At 39.1% G+C, this 20,136-nt stretch overlaps 2 protein-coding genes across 4 annotated transcripts in view; one reads left to right on the top strand and one right to left on the bottom strand.

Moving 5' to 3' along the window:
* Positions 1–1,467: 1,467 nt before the first annotated feature.
* On the bottom strand, positions 1,468–8,325 carry LOC134798874 (dolichol kinase). The gene is made up of 9 exons (XM_063771265.1): positions 8,143–8,325; positions 7,150–7,400; positions 6,661–6,875; positions 6,171–6,359; positions 5,838–6,047; positions 5,252–5,326; positions 4,320–4,494; positions 3,340–3,417; positions 1,468–2,599 (listed from the first exon to the last, which is right to left on the bottom strand). Exons 1-9 carry the CDS (start codon positions 8,274–8,276, stop codon positions 2,451–2,453), a joined length of 1,476 nt encoding a protein of 491 aa, XP_063627335.1. The 5' UTR covers positions 8,277–8,325; the 3' UTR covers positions 1,468–2,450.
* A 763-nt stretch (positions 8,326–9,088) lies between these two features.
* Positions 9,089–20,136, top strand: part of LOC134798938 (dynein heavy chain, cytoplasmic) — a 75,433-nt gene continuing 64,385 nt past the window's right edge. For all 3 annotated transcript variants that reach the window (XM_063771369.1, XM_063771371.1, XM_063771370.1), the window contains exons 1-13: positions 9,089–9,426; positions 9,690–9,760; positions 10,195–10,397; positions 11,002–11,139; positions 11,759–11,876; positions 12,375–12,488; positions 12,846–13,018; positions 13,472–13,592; positions 15,112–15,233; positions 16,633–16,774; positions 17,775–17,985; positions 18,499–18,698; positions 19,882–20,017. In XM_063771369.1, the coding sequence (XP_063627439.1) occupies positions 9,186–9,426; positions 9,690–9,760; positions 10,195–10,397; positions 11,002–11,139; positions 11,759–11,876; positions 12,375–12,488; positions 12,846–13,018; positions 13,472–13,592; positions 15,112–15,233; positions 16,633–16,774; positions 17,775–17,985; positions 18,499–18,698; positions 19,882–20,017 (1,990 nt within the window). In that variant the 5' untranslated portion in view covers positions 9,089–9,185. The remainder of the gene's footprint in view (positions 9,427–9,689; positions 9,761–10,194; positions 10,398–11,001; positions 11,140–11,758; positions 11,877–12,374; positions 12,489–12,845; positions 13,019–13,471; positions 13,593–15,111; positions 15,234–16,632; positions 16,775–17,774; positions 17,986–18,498; positions 18,699–19,881; positions 20,018–20,136) is intronic.

The raw sequence follows: 20,136 nt of genomic DNA on the forward strand, positions 1-20,136 counted from the left end.
AGATACCAAGTTTCGACTTGACTCGACTCAATAATGGCGGCAATGTGCATGATGGCAACATTTTTCTTCGTGGTTTGAAGTCGATTCGTGTACATTTTATGCCTCAATATGTCAAACGAAAGTGACCCAGCAACAAATCGGAAAGGGTGCACTTAGAGCGGGTGAACGTATCTTAAGTCGATTTACGGAACACTCAAGTCGATTTAGTCGACTTCAGACCTAAATCGGTTTGAACCGATTTGTGAAGTCGAATCGTAACATCGCTAGGTCCAACGCCAAACACTGATTAATCCGTCACAGACCACAGAGCAACACAGACCTACGTGCATATGCATAAAGTTCAATTTCAGTCTTGATACTTCGGTGACGTGGCGTCCGAGTGACAGCTGTTATGTTTGACACGGCGTCGAAAAGGTTAATTTAAAAAATACTTGCAGAAATATACTTGGTCAAGCAGATCTTGTCAGTAGAAAAAGGCGGCAAATTTGAAAAATGTAGGCGCGAAGGGATATCGTCCCATAGAAAATTTGAATTTCGCGCCTTTTTTTACTGACAAGATTTGCTTGACCGTCTATATGTATTCCCATATTTTTATTATGCTAACCTTCCAAAAAAGTCTACAAATATTTTACGTGACAGGTACATATAGAAATGCATATAAAAATAAACTGTTAGAGGGACCATTAATCGACGCGAGAGGTATAACAATATGGTGGACCTACCATGACATCAGGTGTCTGGTTTGGAATAAGGTTTACGATATGCCAGTTCAGTTGGAATACATAGAATGTTGATGTATATCAAATATCAAGCGCCAGTAGCTTCAGTCAATACATATGTATATTATATAGGTCTACCTTTTAACCGTTTCGGTGCGGATGGCACGACAAGCGTGTCATCAATGTTTTTAATGTGTGGCGTATGACACGACAGGCGTGCCATCATATTCTATGTCGTAAGGCACGCCTGTCGTGTCATGAAATAATTGATCGCCGCCACAGCCAAAAGTTCTCGAAAATGGAAGACGCAACGAACCGGTTAACTGGCACTGAGACAGTTGGTAAGAAAGTTATAATGGAAAGCTACGGTCTGGTTAAAGACGTGGTTGCATGACATTGATTTGTATTACATTTAGTAAGTAAAAATGTAATAATACTAGTTTAAGTCATGAAACTTAGTACTAGAAAATCACTGTGCAACTTTTTTGTCAGTCGTATACCTAATACTAATGTAGTCTCAAATTAAATTATGTATAATTATTAATCTTAATACAGGAACAATTTAAAAGAAACAACCTTTAATATTAAACAATTTTAATTAAAACAAAAATCTTTATTTAAAAAAATCTCTTTGGTGTCATTTGGAATGTCTAAGACAGTCTAAGTAATAAATTATAAGGTACAAAAGTCTACAAGGTTTTATCAAAAAAAAAATACAAGTTCCTAATCTGATTGTTATCAATATAATTCTAACGTGGTTTACGTGCCCAAACTTAATGAGCTTGCGTTGATTTATTATATACAAAGTGGTTCTTAGAACCTTTGGTTTCCATCATCTGGATAGCTTGATACGAAAACATTGCATTGTCATGAAATTTAAGTAGATATGATTAAAAAATGTTCCATTGCAGTCTTAAATATCACTTCTTACTTTATCACTACCAGTTATAAATGCTATCCGTCAGTCAGAGTGACGACAAGAGTCTTAAAATTATGCACATTTAATAGAGAAGTATTACAGTGTTTACTGACGGCCGCAGCGGACCGCGACTTTGGTGCGGTCAAAATATCTCTTTTTCGCTCTCACTAATAGCCGCGTCCTTAACGGACGTACAGCGGACCACCTTACACACGATCGAACGTGCGCCGGACTGCACCAAGGTCGCGGTCCAGTACGGCCGTCTGTAACGGCTTTTACTTTAGTTCACGACAAGTAGGTACAGTAACATCGAGCATATTTAATGAAACATGAATGTTGTACACTTCGCTTCAATAGTATTTGAACTATTAATAGCTATCGCAAATTTTGAAACAGAGAAATTCAACCCAATTAGATTTTCTTCAGCTAACATTTTGTATGATTGGCGTCACACTCACAAGTTTAATTCACAACCAAAACAGCCACAGCGTGTTTTGTACGTCCATACGTGTGGGCCAAGTGCTCGCTTTTAAAGGGGCCCCGTGAGATCCTTCTTTTTATTTTTTTTATTATAGGACATTATTACATCGGGAATACACATAGAAAGAAAAGGGCCTCACAGATGCGACGGACGCCCACAGCTAGATTAGTTCACGCTAAGCCACTGCCCACTACTTACTAGAGACCATGCGTGTTGGAGTGCCATCTCGTGACCTGAATCGAAATCGAAAACAATTCGCGCATCTAAACAGGTGCTGCCCCCTACACTGGACGCTAGCTCTGTCGTCTACAGTTCATGCACTTATTTAAATCTAGCTCATAAAGTGTGTAAACTGGAACGCGATAATATTAATCAGCGGCAGTATCAAGTTATCGACCTGGTCTGTCTTCGCTTCCACTAGGCTTGACGCTGTCGCCGCTACTGCTGTACGGAGCACTGCGTTGTTGCAGTCCATTATATCTGGGGAATCGAACAGGTATTGTAAGGTAAATAAACTTTTTCGTGATTTTTCTAGAGGCACACCGGATTGTCCTACGAACTTTAAAGGGACCCCACTGGTTGGAAAGGTAACGCAACCTTCCAAAAAACCAGTGTAACAGTAAATATTTTCTGTAGATGCCGCGGTAGGCCTAAGAAGCGCTGGCTGGACGTCGTGACAGCGGACATAGAAGAGAACAATCTCACACCTGAGAATGCCGAAGACCGGGCAAAGTGGAGAAGATTGAGCAGGAAAACGGACCCTGGCGCTAGGCCGGGAAAACGCTAGGTTGAAGAAGAAGATATGTTGTGTTCCTGAGAGTAATTTACACTTACCTATTAACTGCTGGAGTCGGAACACGTCTTACGATAGGAAAAGGAATTTGAACCTTCTATACCGTAGTTACATTCTATATTTAAATGGCAGCACCAATGTTAGCAATTGATTGACTTAAGTGAAACTCTCCCTGGCTTCAGCCGTTTTTGTAAAATGTAGGTACCTGCATAAAGCTGTCCCAAGGATGTACTTGTCTGGTCATGCATACTCGACATTTGTCCCTTGTTCTGTCAGTGAATCCTAATGTTCATTAAATAAAAGGGACAGCTACATGCATATGGGACCCTGGGGTTGTATGCGTCCATAAGCTACGGTGTCCATTTACCACCGAATGGGCCGTCCATCATATAGGGTTTTTGAAAACTAACTCACAAAAATATCTTACCAAATAAACCGAGGCAATAGACTGTCATGACCTGTGACAGTATGTTGAACAACGTTCCCTCCACTGTTCGGTTTTGCCCTGAAAATAAATTACAGTTCTTAAGAAAATGTTTATTTCATATTCGTATTATGAAAGTCGGGCTAATATACCATGCATTTCGTTAAATCTTTGCCGCCATTTTGTGAACTACTTATTCGTTTTAGACCTTAGCTTAGAGGACATAACGAAATTGAGATCGACGCCTTGTCTGTAATTTTCGGTATTAAACAGTCTGCCGATTTTTGCGGGGGAGGGGCACATTAAATGTTGGTATACGTAACGTAAAAACCGGGCAAGTGCGAGTCGGACTCGCGCACGAAGGGTTCCGTACCATAATGCAAAAAAAAAACGAAAAAAAGCAAAAAAAAAAAAAGGGTCACCCATCCAAGTACTGACCACTCCCGACGTTGCTTAACTTTGGTCAAAAATCACGTTTGTTGTATGGGAGCCCCATTTAAATCTTTATTTTATTCTGTTTTTAGTATTTGTTGTTATAGCGGCAACAGAAATACATCATCTGTGAAAATTTCAACTGTCTAGCTATCACGGTTCGTGAGATACAGCCTGGTGACAGACGGACGGACGGACAGCGAAGTCTTAGTAATAGGGTCCCGTTTTACCCTTTGGGTAAATAGCCATGTTAGATAAACGTCAGTCCATACAATGTGTATGACCATTGGCCGCCTATTTTCGACAGACCTGCCTGTTAACCTTTTGGACGCCAATGACCGATATATCCGCACCGTACGCCAAAGACTGATTAATCGGTCACAAACCACAGAGCAACATAGAACATATGCATAAAGTTCAATTTCTGTTTTGACACTTCGGTGACGTGGCGTCCGCGTGACTGCGTTTGTGTTTGACACGGCGTCGAAAAGGTTAATGGCTACTCCGTTTGGTTATATCCTCTAAGTTTTAGACAGTTGATTTGTTCACACCATGCCATTTCGTGTGTCCGTATCTCTTGCCAAACCAGCTGGCGGCGGCGTCGCCCACGCCGACGGCCAGCACGCCGGCTAGGCGCTCTAGTGTCGGTGCTTCGCGCGGCGCGACCAGGCCGAAGCCAAGGCCGCAGTACATGTAGATGGGGGTTAGCGCGAATTCGCCGCAATCCTAGCATGAAAAATAAAATTTAAAAAAGGACCTTAACTGCGTACGAAAAAAGTAAAGAGCTAAAGTAGCAGGTGTTTTAAATAAAATCTAAAGCCTTATTAAATAAAGCAGAGTCGCGAGACGAATAGGAACTCACTATTTGAGTAAATAAATAATAAATAAATATTAGGGGACATCTTACACAGATCAAACCTAGCCCCAAACTAAGCAAATCTTGTACTATGGGTACTAGGCGACGATATACATACTTGTATAGATAAATACATACTTATATACATAGAAAACAACCATGACTCAGGAACAAATATTAGTGTTCATCACACAAATAAATGCCCTTACTGGGATTCGAACCCAGGACCATCGGCTTAGCAGACAGGGTCACTATCCACTAGACCAGACCGGTCGTCATTTGAGTCGTCGTTCGCCTCGCTACTGGCATTAATGTAACTAAAGTCTAGCTGTATCTTTATCTATTTAAATAAAAGTAAACAAACAATTTGAACATTTTCGGGTAGTTATAACATTTATTGGTTAACCAACCAAATACAAAACCGCCAATACTTTTATATTTAAATACCTAAAGAGACAGAGTAGGGTTAGACTAAAATGCTTTAATTTTTCTTTTGGGACTTGCCAATCAATCGTTTTGAAGATAAAAGTGGCAATAAGGTATATAGCCTCTGGTAATATAGACTATAGACAATGGACGTACAAAATACCTGATTGATATACTCAGAAAACAAACTCACAACGTTACCTTTTCATCGCTGTAAACGAGGAACGCCGATTGTAATGCTGGTGAGATTGGTTCTATATTCGATTTTCTCAATGCCTGCAAATAAAAGGTAAACTGATTGTTTTGTGCGTCTACGCACGAAGTTACAATAAAATAAAATAACGATCTAAGGGCCTCTACAAACCTCACCAGTAATCGTATGCGATTTGCGTTAGCGTTACATTGCGGTATTTAATCGATCGATTGAATTCGTTGCACCTACTAAGCCGTCAATTTGTTTTGTACAAGTTTTGTTATGTATAGTCTGTATCTTTAGGTATTTAAATAAAAGTACACAATTTGTACATTTTCGGGTAGTTATAACATTTATTCGTTAATCAACCAAATACAAAACCACCTGGATCAGTCACTGGAACGACCGGATTTTAACCTACATTATTTGAATTTATTTGATGTAATGTTTTCAATTTCATCTAGAATTGGTTTACTTTTGTTTAAATAAGTACCTAAAGATACAGAGTATAGAGACCTACACGACTACGAATGGAGCCCTTAACATAAATGTATTATTCTTAGTTACCATGTAGTTAGTTAATAGTAAAGTTACCTCAACTAAAATGAGTAGTCCAAACCCAATGCCGGCCGCCATCTCCATAAGTCTGAGGTCCGACAATATCCCCGTAGTGAATACCGCAGCAGCTAGCAGATGGAACGCTTTCCTTGTGACCGTCGTAGCCTTTACCGCTGTTTTAGTACGCAATACTAGCACAAATACAGCGACTAATACTAGGCACGCCCAGAAAGCTATTAGTTTTACCTGAAATTGAGGGTAGGTTAGGTTAGTATAGGTAGGTAGTTACAATTACCAATAATCATGGGTAAATTTATTGTAAATCCGCGTGCAAATTTAGATCTGCTGAGTTAATACCAAAATACTTACTCTCGTCGGATGAATGAAGAGAAATATGAATAAGTCAGGTATACAAGTCACTCCAAGAAATGCATATAGTTGTATGATTGCAAACGCTGCAGCGGCGGTCAAGATGTAAATCAACAAATCAACTGTTCTAGTGTCTTTTTTCAGGAAATATAGGGCTGTAACAATTAACCCCACTGTTGATAACACTGTCTGAAAATTGCGAAAAAAATTTGCTTAGACTTTTAATACAGTGTATTTTTTTGACAAAAGTACAGAATTTACATCCCACTAATTTACATAATATAAGTACAGAACTTATACATAAGTTACGTTAAATGTTAATATATCATACTACATTGAAGCAATTTTTAAATTTCAAGATAATTTGAAAGCTCAATATAAACAAATAAATTCAACCCTCCAAGAAACAAAATAAGGTAGCAATTGCGCTGACAACAATGCAATTGATTTTTGAATTATAAACAAAAATAAATCTTTTGGTACAACTTACAATAACAACACTATTCACAAGATCCACATCAGTGCCCTTATCTCCCAGATTACACATAGTCTGGGCCACCAACACAGTACCCGCGATCACTGCGCTCTGTGCAACAATCACTGCCTCTCCGAGAGTAAACGTTTTGGGATATGCCAATAAATGTTGAAGTAATGCACAGAAGATGAATGGTGGCGGTAGAGCAAAGAACAGTACGAACAGTGTGTCTGAAAGGAAAGATTTGCTCAATAGCAGTAACAAATTTACAGTAGGTAAATAAACTTACTTTGGTGGTGGTTTTATTACTACAGTCTGACATACAAGTTTTGTCAGTAACAGCAGAATAAAAAAAACAAAACCGGCCAAAACTATGTATGTATACAAGCCTGTTCCCACTTGTCGGATATTGGGCCTGGTTTTTAATCGGTTGTCCCGGTTGCAGGCAAATCCGGGCCCGACATCCGACAAGTGAGAATGGGCTCTAAATGTATAATACACTACCTTCTTTGCCAACATTGTACACCAGTGCACTTGTTATCAATCCAGATACTAAGCAACCTGCCCCCAACCCTGTAGTTAGCGCCAAGCTCGTAATAGATATAAAAATATGGAACAAAATATTATAAAACAAGAGTCCAACGGACACACAAGTTGCTAGCTTATATGCTAGCGACACTTCATACTGAAGGCTATAGACAATTAATACTGTTGGCAGAAGAGTGAAACACCATAGTCCATTTGCTCCCGCTGGCCTGAAAAAAAAAATAGTGGTGACACATGCTTTTCTTAAGCAATTTTTATGGATAATTCAGTAAAAAAAATTACTTTAAACACATAACTGTACTCTATTTCTATTAAATTAAAGTTTAGTTTTGCTTGGTAAGGACAAAAAATTATAAAACTTGTATTTTATTGTCATGTATTGTTTCCATGTATTGTTTCTTTGTTTTGTATTTTATTTTGTAGTTTCACAGTGCCTTGGTTTTACTGTAATGCTGTGTTACTTATTTGACTAATAAAATAAAATAAATAAAATAACATGCTGAGAAAAGGGCAAAGGTCACAACCTCTGTCCTTTTCAAAATTATGGTCATTCGGGAAAAATATAAGCTTCTTCGGCAGTTAAGTATATTCCTTGAAAATCTAAAATTATTTAATAACAATATTTAACATGTTTATGACTCCAATTTATTGCTCCAAAATATTATTAAGCAACTTTATAAACTAGCACATCAAAATGACATATTACAAACAAAAAATAATATAAATTTTGAGTGCATGTGAGCCCCAATACAAGTTATAAAAATAAAGTTTAGTCATATATTTTGATTTTAGTGAACTTTGACCAGATCCGACAAAGATAATATTAATAATTTATAACAAATGTGCTTAAAGCATAACTTTAACTGCGGTGCATAATTTCGATAAAGTTACCAAAAACTGACCATAGAATATCGTATAATCCACTTAGAAGATACTATTTATACAACTTACCTAGTATTTATCTGAGCCGCATGTAAATTCTGTGTTACTAAATTGTCGTACTTTGACAAAGGTTTCAAACACTTTTTGTCAATGACTTTATGCGACAAATTAAGTAATTGATAAAATTTTGATGTAGAATCCATTTGTTATTACTAATTAAATTAAATTTAAATAAAGGGAAATACCGAAACTAAAAATGAGCGAACATTATTATGACAGTTCTATTCTACGAGTCAAATAGTGATGTTGACGTCTTAAAGGTATGTTCGTAATTTGTTAGTTATGATTAATAAACGACCTAACGATCTTAGCAGACCATGACTCTAGGATATAACTGGATCTGGCATGAGGGGGGGGGGGGGGGGGAGGGATGACCGAACGGGATAGTCTTATATATCTTTCAGTAGGAGTAGCAGCGAAAGCGCTATTATTGTTTGTCCTTATCACAGTCTCACATATTTTTTGTCCCCTACCGTAAATTTTAGTATGGATTATGGTGGGCAACAAATAAATTAGACCAATCATAGTGTAGCATTGCGTATGTTTTGTCCCTCACGGAGGCACGTGTATACCACTTCTATAGGATCTTACCTTCTATGTTCTATGACCGATGGAAGATGCAGCTATTTGTTAGGCAGAGACAGAATTATACAATTTGCTGCATCTTTAGCGGCTTTAGCACCTTCTATTTTTCTATGAGTACTCTGAGCGCAAATAATACCTCCGAGCTCCCGGAGCTCCCACCACGAAAACCGAAATTCACAAATTGCGGTGATCTTTCTCTTTTACTCCAAAGAAGGCGTAGAGTAACGGAGAAAGATGCCCGCAATTTGCGAACTTCGATTTTTGCGGTAGCCCTGGCCTTATGATTTTTTTAGTATAGCAATACTAGCTGGATGCGTCATTTCTCTGCTCTTCCCCTCCCAACCACACCCCTCTCTGTCCAACGTCCCACTTGTCAAATTTGCAGCTGCATGAACACTGAACAGCTGAATATATCGTGTATTAAGTTTAAATTATTGATTTTAAAGTAGATTATTATTTAAGACAACATGGGGGACTCCCTTGACGGGAGCGAGAGTGCCCCAGAGGCGCAGAATGTCGTCGCGGTCGACTTCCAAGACTTCGCAAATTATCTGCGGCGAGCCGCAACGGTACTTTTGCCTGAAGACGACATTGTACCACCGGCGCTGAATGCCTCTCTCGAGGATAAAGTGAACCAAGACTGCATTAGGAAATTCATTTCCGACCCGCAAGTGTCTTCTCTGTACGTTCAACGGTTCTCCTCAAAAGGTAAGTTCCTCCCGTCAAATTCTTATTAGCATATTTTTTATTATTATAAGCGTTCTGCATTACTCATGCGCGGTGAATGCGCTAATCGCATCGCTAAAAAACAGTTGTTTCTCTATACGAGTAATAAGTCAATTAAAATTAAAATGTAACCAGATGATAGTGGTGAAAAACATTGATATTTGTAAAACAGGTTTCACCCTAGCTTATATGTCATTTTTTGTACAATATTGAAGGTAAACATTATTATTATTGAATTTGTACAGAAGATGACAATGAGCAGCCCACAGAGGGAGAGGAAGAAAAAGAAGCTGTTACCTACCAGATCAGTACTGAGGTAAATTTAAAGAGTTTATTATATTTAGCTTATTATTTACATGTAAATAGATAATGTTACTTTCCTAAACATATTTTGTTATCATGTTACTAGAGTCTGTCTAAGCTAACTTTGCACCAACTAAAGTTTCATTATAAAGATCATATTTTCATAGAAATTTGATATTCATGATGAAATTGTCACACATTGTCATTGCAACTTAAATACAGAGTTTGCTTGGCCCCACTTGGTATAAGTACCATAGCTGCAAGGGAATCAATAAAAAACATTTTATCTAAGTTGAAATGAACTTGAACAAATACAAGGCAATAAAAGCAAATAACTTTTGCTTTTTTCAAAGTTGTGTGATGACCCAGGTTTGAGAAAAAATTACAGATGGAAAAAATGTTATAGAATAAAGTGCAGGCATTAAAAACCATATTATTTACTAACAGGTACACTTCACCTCACCCCGAGTGGCTGCCTTCGTGTGCATCAAGAGAGGAGCAGTCATTGAAGCTGACAAGTCCATCCACAGTCAGCTGCGTCTCATTAACCTGTCTGATGGCTCGCCATATGAGACCCTGCATGCTTTCATCAGCAAGACCATGGCTCCGTTCTTCAAGAGCTATGTCAAAGAGAGCGGGAGAGCTGACAGGTATGTCATAGTTTAACAAAACAGGTCATCATAGAAAAACATTGTCACTTTATTGGTTATCATAAAATTCATCCTTGGGTCAATAATTCAATAACATGGCGCTCGGAACAACTACTTTCTTTGGATATTTATGAAAAAGTGTCTTTATATTTACTTTATAAATGATTTTTAAGGTTTGGTAGTCATGCAGCTCTACCAGATAACTTTGAATTCTAATTGACCCTCTTATTTACAAGTGGAATTCTAAGGTGACTATTTATAATTATGTATAATTAATTCATTATGGTGTCTGGTCTTTGTCCATTTAGGAGCCATTGAGGAACCTGGTTATTATTACACCAATTTTTTTGTTTATTGAAGTCACTAATTGACAATAAGAAAATCATAAAAAATCCAGGGGTAAGGTTTTTTTAGTTTTAGGGTCATCTGGGTAAAAATAAGAGGTAGTGTTTTTAATAGTAAATGCAATTGGAAAGAGGATATTGTAATATATGACTTGTACATTTTTATGCAAAAGGACCCTGACATTAACATTCTTCTTAATCCAAAAACTTATGGACTGTTTCTACTTGCCTTACTGTAATAAATGTTTGATTTGTAACAGGGATGGAGACAAGATGGCGCCATCTGTTGAGAAGAAGATAGCCGAGCTGGAGATGGGCTTGCTGCATCTGCAGCAGAACATTGACATTCCGGAGATCACCCTCCCAGTGCATCCCCTTGTGGCTGCCGTCATTAAAAGGTAAGTTAATCAACACAAACATAATTTATTTTCAGACAACTAAGACCAAAATATGATAAAAATCGTTCCGTACCTCAAAAGGAAAAAACGCGCTCCCCTCTTATCTCTGAAACTACTGGGTCTAAAATTTTGAAAAAAATACACAAAATAATTCTTTACTACAGCTTAGCTGACAGGAAAACCTATTAGAAATGTGCAGTCAAGTGTGAGTCGGACTTAATGTACGGAACCCTTGTAACGCGAGTCCGACTCGCACTTGTTCTTAAAAACTAGTATAGATTATTATGATATAAGGATTATATTAATAATGACGAATGACGTTGTTGCTGACCTAAGGCACGTCAGGTTACATGGTCCTATGTAGTAAGTTCTTGCCACAACATTACATTTAGTAACACTTTTGACGTCACTCCATAGCAGTCCCACTCCTTGATTCAATTTCATGAGTAAATGTTTTGTTTACTGCGATTTCCATTGCAAAAGCAATCGTTGCATTATTTCACCTAAACAAACGCTTTTGTTTCAAAATTCATTTGAAATTTGATGGTAACAAATAGATTTTATGTAAGCCTTACTTCATCCTTGTAAAGTAGGACTTCAATAAATTATGTTATTTCAGGGCGGCCGACGAGGGTCGAAAACCACGTGTTGCTGATTTCGGTGACAAAGTGGAAGACTCCACATTCCTTAACCAACTCCAGAACGGCGTTAATCGCTGGATTAAGGAAATACAAAAGGTAGGTTATAGTTTTTCTTGGCTCTCTTGTAATAAGCTTTTCTTGTTTTATCAATAATCAAGTCTACATACTTTAGCTTTACTGTTTACTTTAATTATTTGACCGCCAAATACGTCAACTAACGGGCGGCGCTACAGCCAAATATCAACCTTCGTGCATTCCATCAAGGTTTACAATGGCGCGCCACACACGATAGGTGTTGCATATTATAAATTGTTCGTTCAAAAACTGAGCGCATGTTTAATTTTGGAAAGCATAGATCTTTTTATTTTGTTTTGACGTAAGTCAAAAGAAACTCTTGACAACTAATCCCAAGAATTGACGTAGGCACTAGTTTTACGAAAGCGACTGCCATCTGACCTTCCAACTCAGAGGGGAAACTAGGCCTTATTGGGATTGGGCCTTACATAACATATGTATAAGTATACATTAGTAAGTAAGTATACATGTAAGTATACATTCTGGTTCTGGCTCTGAATTCTGGTTATTTGTGTACAGGTCACCAAGTTGGACCGCGATCCCTCCAACGGGACTGCGCTGCAGGAGATCTCATTCTGGCTGAACCTGGAGAGAGCCCTCCATCGCATTCAAGAGAAAAGAGAAAGTATTGAGGTAAGACTCAAATTGAAAGCAGATTTTTTTTGCGGAATAAGTAAGCTCTTTCCAACTATCAACTCGTGATCTCTTGTAGTCAGTTGGTGGTGATTTTATTTTTAACAACAACATGGCGAAATAATAGTTACCTACTCTCAAGTAGGGTCCTTTTTTAGAACGTTAAAATGTCGTTTTAATGGCCCACCAAATATACTTATTCAAATTCTAAGACACTGGGTCTTTTCGTGGCTTAACAGTAGACATAAATTGAGCTTTACATGAGTTATGAGGCTATAACCACAGATGTCTTTTCGATAATATCAGGGCAGTTCAGTCTATGAGTAATTGTGTATGCTTAATTTGGTAATTTTCTAGGTGGCTTTAACTCTGGAGATCCTGAAATATGGCAAGCGCTTCCACGCGACCGTGTCGTTTGACACGGACACCGGTCTCAAGCAGGCGCTGGCCACCGTCTCTGACTACAACCCCCTCATGAAGGACTTCCCTATTAACGACCTGCTCAGCGCTACTGAGCTGGAAAGGATTAGGTATGGTAGCGCTTCGAATGTCATATTTACTTCAAAAAGAATATCTGATGGCTAACAACACACAGGACGTAGCCACAAGACCATTGACGGCATCGATCATGGTTAGATAAAATACCCTCTCATATTTAAAACTTAAAATTAAGGACCGAAACAAATGAGCCTCGTTATAAATATTGATGTGTCGACGAAATGTTTCTAATTTTACATAAAAAATCAGAATGATCTGACATTAAAACTTTTTAGAAACACTTATCGGTAGAGTCTGTTAGGAAAGAGAAGATTCGAGGAATGTATTGGGCGGCTTACATTCCACGACTCTTCTCTTTCCGCACAAACTCTACACATGAAAATAGAATGGAATAAGTTATACGCAGATAAAAATTAGCTATAAAAAGAAGTCAGGTCCGTTTGTCAAGAATCAGACTAAATATTAACCATCATAATCACTTGCAGATTGGCGGTGCAGCAGATCTTCTCGCATCTCCGCAAGATCCGTTCCACGAAGTACCCCATCCAGCGCGGCTTGAGGCTCGTCGAAGCTATCTCTAGAGATCTCGGCCAACAACTCCTGAAGGTGAGAATCTTCTCTTTTCCAAAGCAACCAAACTAAATATGGATACAAAATAAAAATAAAAAACATTATATAATTCTGGAACGGGGTCCCTTTGTTTCCCATAAAGTTTTAAGTCATAATGTATTGTTTGTCATAAAACTGAAGCCGTTAACTTTTCAGGATTTTCGTAAGATTATTCTATAGATAGGTTAGGTTTGTTTTATGGCATTCCTGAAAACTTACGCGTTTCTGAGAAAAACCAATTATGACTAACGAAAATTCGGACAAACAATACATTATGACTTAAAACTATTTGGGAAACAATAGAGACCCTTCTGGAACAAATGTTAATTATCATCACGTCTAGTAAACCCTGGTAACGGTTTAAACGGTCACGGTCACTACTAAACATAATTTGGGCGTCAAATTAAATATGGGGCATTATCTATGAAAAGGGACCTTATTGACTATGGCGCTTACGCCGCACAGCGTCGCGCGGCATTATACTCGTATTTATATCGTAGCTTCGTTATTGATGGCGTAAGCGCCATCGACAATAAGGTCCCTTTTCATAGGTCACATATTATTAACTGGTTTTAGATAGAAAAATAGAATACTTACTGAATTACACACGTCAATAAAGGTTCGAGGCAAGCAACGCCCGATTCATTACAACTAAAGACACGCACGTGAAACTTCTCCTGAAAAGCTTCACTGAGTTGAAAAGGTATCGTCTTGGGTCGTCCCATTCGTTTTTCGTCAAGTTCTTAAATTAGTCCTATTCTGCTTTCGTCACTCATTCTACATTCGTCACAATCGTCGGTGGCTTTCAATGCAGAATGAGTGTCGAAAGCAGAATAGGACTAATTTAAGAACTTGACGAAAAACTAATGGGACGATCCAAGACGATACCTACCAAACATTGATTGATGCATATCTTTTGCTCGCAGAGATATATATCACTCATTTCGCTCAGTGGACGTCACGAGTGAGTAGAGAGAACTGGCGAATCACGCGATAGGGGCTGTCCATAAATTACGTCATCGATTTTTGATGATTTTTGACCCCCCCCCCCCCTATAATCATCCAAAAATCATGCTTCAAATGACCCCTTTTCCTCCTACTTCATGCTACCGTCATCCGATGTCCAGACCCCCCCCCCCCCCTAATTTGAAATGACGTAATTTATGAATAGCCCCATACGATCTCGCCATGTTTTCCCGACGCCCCCCGAACTCTTCCAAACCGCTCCGAAATTGTCGTTTCGCATCGTCTCACTCGTTTGGCTCGGCAGGCTCATTCGAATCATGAGTAGGAAAGAGCGTGCAAGTAACACTGAGAGACGAGCTACTGAGCGAGTTGAAGAGTGCGTTCAATCAAAAGTTATAAGTTCACTTAAATCATTCACTCGTGAACGACACATGTCTATTTACAACAGAGCATTGGTGTTAACTATGCGTGCACAACTGCACGTGGATTAAAATATGAAGTCTCCACAGAATTCTTCTTTTTGCACTCTTAACACTTTTTTCTACCACAGGTTCTCGGCACGCGGCGCCTCATGCATATTCCATTCGAGGACTTCGAGCGAGTCATGACCCAGTGCTTCGAAGTATTCTCTTGCTGGGACGACGAGTATGAGAAGCTACAGGGCCTCTTGCGGTAAGTTTCGCTGTTAATGTAACATTAGGAAAACTGAACTCAAAGCTGAGACGCTATAATCAGCAGTAGGTAACTTGTTCTATCGAGAAAAATAAGTTTAGCAGAACCAAAGATGAGATTGAATTTGATGCTTCAGTGCTGCCTCCTAGTACAAACAGCAACACTCCTAACTGTACATCGGTGGACCTAATGCCTTTTGTAATAAGGTCCACCTATGTGGGCGATAATACACGTAATTTCAGAGCATACATTTTACTGCGCTTTAAACTGCCAATTGCTAACTATAGAAGCTGAGAGATAAGCTTTTCGGTGAAGGAAAACATCGTGAGGAAACCGGACTAATCCCAATAAGGCCTAGTTTCCCCTCTGGGTTGGAAGGTCAGATGGCAGTCGCTTTCGTAAAAACTAGTGCCTATGTCAAATCATGGGATTAGTTGTCAAGCGAACCCCAGGCTCCCATGAACCGTGGCAAAATGCCGGGATAACGCGAGGAAGAGAAGCTGAGATATAGTATATTAACCGCCGTCCGCTGTTATAAAAACGACTTATCTAACCTTCCAGCGCCAACTGGTCTTTCTATTTTAGGTGTGTCTTTTCAAAAGGGCTTATTTCTCTATGGACACCATACATAAATAAGTCCTTTTGAAAATACACTCCTCATTTGTATCCTGGATTTTATAATATATTGGGTCAAGCAGATCTTGTCAGTAGAAAAAGGCGGCAAAGGACCATGGGCACTTTAGTATGGAGTCTGGTCCATATCCTCAATACTTATGAAACCTATGCCAAATGATAGCTTCAATGCTATCATTTATTTCATACTATGACAGTTAAGTCGAAGTCGCGGGCCAACATGGTCTTTTTTATATAAATAGAACCCAGTACGGCAACGGTTTCACCATAGTATGTTTTATTATAATAGAAAGAAAACGACACATTATGCATTTTATTATCATTGTATTTATATTAATCAAAAAATAACATAGGTATTATATAGGTATCTACCTACCTACAATATTGAATATCTACAATTAATACCTATGTCGTTTTCTTTCTATTATAATAAAACATACTATGCTGGTGAAACCGTTGCCGTACTGGGTTCTATTTATATAAAAAAGACCATGTTGGCCCGCGACTTCGACTTAACTGTCATAGTATGAAATAAATGATAGCATTGAAGCTATCATTTGGCATAGGTTTCACAAGTATTGAGGATATGGACCAAAATTACTCATTGTCCTTTGAAAAATGTAGGCGCGAAAGAATATCGTCCCATAGAAAATTTGAATTTCGCGTCTTTTTCTACTGACAAGATTTGCTTGACCATCTATACATGCTTAATTCGAGTTCAATAAGGTTTTACTTTTTCACCTAATTCTTAAACCCTCGCTAACAGTGACATTGTGAAGAAGAAGCGAGACGAACACCTCAAGATGGTGTGGCGAGTATCTCCTTCGCACAAGCGGCTGCAGGCCCGCATGGAGCACATGCGGCGTTTCCGTCGCCACCACGAGCAGCTGCGGACTGTTATGCTCAGGGTGAGTACTGCTAGACGAGTAAGGGTCTCCCCTGATATATCGACGCGCATTCGGCAAAAGCCGATAGGAAAAAGCTTTATGTCCACGCAATAAGAGCGAAAAAGTCGTCGTTCGGCTCGGCTCGCATCGGCCGGCGCCTGCCGACGCGTCGACGGCTTTTTCGCTCTTATTGCGTGGACATAAAGCTTTTTCCTATCGGCTTTTGCCGAATGCGCGTCGATATATCAGGGGAGACCCTAAGACAACATGTGGTTGTCTGCCTCGCACCCTTACCCATGATTTATTTCGACCTTGAGCACATCCATGGAGCGTCTCTCACAATGCAACGTGCGGCACGCAGTTTCCATTCTACTTGGGACAGCTTTTATGCGATCGAGAACTTTGGCAATGTAGAGATAAATTATTGCTCAAATTGCACGCTCCTCTACGTCATCTAGGCTCACATCTATAGTTATTTGTACAACAAGAGATCGAAGTTTGATATTTCTTCGAGTACTTATTTTGAGTCCCGTGCAAGCGAAAGGGACTCAAAAGCACACGAGATGTAAATAAGTTTGATCTCGTGTTGTGTTGTTAACGACGTGAAAGGGACAGAGAGAATAGAATCCAAGTATTTGGAACTTGTATTAGGTTAGGCCCGGTTAGCGAAGGTCTCCGTTTCAACTCGGGCATTTTGCTTTCGTATGTCCGGATGTTCTCCTCTACATGTTGCAATTCTAACCGATTCTCGTGAAATTTTTTGATGATCCAGTTTTTGGAATGTTTAAAAATGCGGAATTTGGCATGAAAGACTTACGCGCCCTTAACAACTCAACGAATTAAGTATTTTTCACTGTTACATTTTCTAAGCTTAATGCGAGGTCTACATCTCACAGAGCCACTAGTATACTTTAGTGTTATTTTGGACTAGATGCTGCAGCTGTCTTACAGACTCAATTTGCTGATTTGAAGGTAGCTAGGGAATTCATTCCAAAAATGATGTAAACATTGTAATATGCAGGTGCTCCGCCCCCGCGCCAACGTGGCGCTGGAGCCGGCGGCGGGCGAGCCGGCGCAGCCGCTGTCGCTGCCCATGGACGCGGCCGACGCCAACGCCATCGCCGAGGTCAACCTCGCCTACGAGAACGTTAAAGAAGTCGACTGTCTGGACATCTCGAGGGAGGGCTGCGACGCCTGGGAAGCGGCTGTGAGGAGATATGAAGATAGAATCGGTACGTTAATTCGTTGATTACATTATTGAAATACCAAATTGATTGTATACGTAGGTTACTTAACGTGGACTTCTTTGCTTGTGTTTGGAAGTCATGTTAAGTGTAACTCCGATTTTTGAGGAGCAGATGGTAAGCTAATTTGAAAACCGTAACAGTTATGTGTTCCACTTGACAAATGTAAATAATTAGTCTAGTGCCGCTAGATTGTCATTTCATGTCAGATTACAAACCCTCATTCACCTTTAGATCCTTTACAAACTGCGACTTTTTGTAGCGATATAAACCCGGTTTCAACGTATTTTAATAACTGTATTGCTACTCATTAAGAAGTCACATTTTGTAAAAGGTCTTAAATACGAATAAGGAAGCACTGAAGTATTGAATTGAAATTGAATTGAATTAAATATAAACTTAGGAGTAATGGAAATTGGTTGGTATGAACATTTCTAAAGAAAGAGACCTGTTTTCTTTGCGATTTTATATCATTACTCATATAGCCTGTATTTTCTTTAGATCGCGTTGAGACCCGCATCACGGCCCATCTCCGCGACCAGCTCGGAACAGCCAAGAACGCTAACGAAATGTTCCGAATTTTCTCCCGATTCAACGCGCTCTTCGTTCGTCCACATATCAGGGGAGCTATAAGGGAATACCAGACCCAGCTCATACAGAGAGTGAAAGATGACATCGAGGCTTTGCACGAGAAGTTTAAGGTAAGATCAAGTAGGTGCCAGTTATGAACAGCCAAGAACGTGAATGAACTCGGTTCAACGCGCTTTTGGTGCGACCACATACCCGACGAGCGATTAGATTAAATACAAAACACAACTCATATAGATAGTGAAGGTCAATATCCAGGTTTTCACGAGAAATTCAAAGTAAGGTCAAAGTATGTACAGTCAGCTGCAGAGAAAAGTGACCCCCCTACTTAGAAGTTTGTATGATAAGGTCCTAAGCGAACAGTATTGCTGACTGTAGATTAGACTGTTAAAATAGGCGTTTTATTGTAGGAACTTTACACCAGTGTTGTTTATGAGCTTCTTTTAACACTTTCCAAAAGTGCCCGGATTCTTATTTTTGTCCTCATTTTCCTTGGTAAGCCTTATAAAGTTATAAAGTACTGTGATGTATTAGGTCCTTACCTATGAAATTGGCGTTTTTGTTCATAGATATAAGTCTGATCCTAGTTTTTTTTTTTTTTTTACAAAAGTACATACACAATTACAATAAAACTACAATATGATTTCGCCAAACTGCTTGACAGCAATTAATTGTTATTTTTTATTGTTAAGTGTTCAGAATTAAGCCTTGAAAATAGGTCTTTTCATGTGCTGTCGGTTCGAGTATTAAAATTACTTATATTTTTCTAATGGTACCAATTTTCAAGAAATGGAGACATTGAAAACATACCTTAAAGGTGTCAAAAATTACTGGAAAAATTTTGTTTGGTTTGAATTAGCCATCAAAAAAATATCCGCAAAATTAATTGTATGGAAATTCGTGTTTCGTTGAAATTCTCCGGACAAAACGCCAATTTCATAGGTAATGACCTAATACTAAAACAAGTAGAGTTCGCAAGCGACCCTCTCAATTCCCCACGGTTCACCAGACAAGTAGAGTCTGTTCGGAAAGAGAAGAGTCGTGGAATGTATTGGGCCCCATACAGACTCTAAAGTTACTTTTGCCTCTGACCGTGGCGATAACGCACACGCTATTTCATACATAAAACATCAAAAACGTTAGAGATTTTAATATTTGCTGGGCTTAGAGAGATGGTATATTTAAATTTTACATGACAAGTCATCTGTATTTTGCTATTAAGTGGTGTCAAAAACTGACGTTTACTCTCCGGTTGATCGTTAACTTATTTCCATCTATTATGTTAATTTTGACCAGGTGCAATACCCTCAATCAAAGTGCAGCCGCCTCTCTCTGGTGCGTGACTTGCCTCCGGTGGCCGGGTCCATCATCTGGGCCAAGCAGATCGATCACCAGCTGACCGCCTACTTGAAGAGAGTTGAAGATGTTTTGGGTAAGTTAAAGATTCCACGGGAGCACCTTCAGAATTTTTACGGCGCTTTTTGTTATCGACTACGTCGAATAATGAACACCACCCACTGCACACCGGCTGCGTGTGCGTAGACGCGTGCG

Source organism: Cydia splendana, chromosome 17, assembly GCF_910591565.1.
Source record: "Cydia splendana chromosome 17, ilCydSple1.2, whole genome shotgun sequence".
Classification (NCBI taxonomy): domain Eukaryota; kingdom Metazoa; phylum Arthropoda; class Insecta; order Lepidoptera; family Tortricidae; genus Cydia; species Cydia splendana.

Bases quoted from the DNA above. Each gene is read 5' to 3' on its own strand.
- LOC134798874 (XM_063771265.1), bottom strand. From the start codon at position 8,276: ATGGATTCTACATCAAAATTTTATCAATTACTTAATTTGTCGCATAAA. The intron at 3,418-4,319 runs GTGTGAACAAAT...ATTTATTTTCAG, and splicing joins CGGACACACGAAATGGCATG to GGCAAAACCGAACAGTGGAG. The intron at 2,600-3,339 runs GTAAGATATTTT...TCGATTCCCCAG, and splicing joins CTATTGCCTCGGTTTATTTG to ATATAATGGACTGCAACAAC.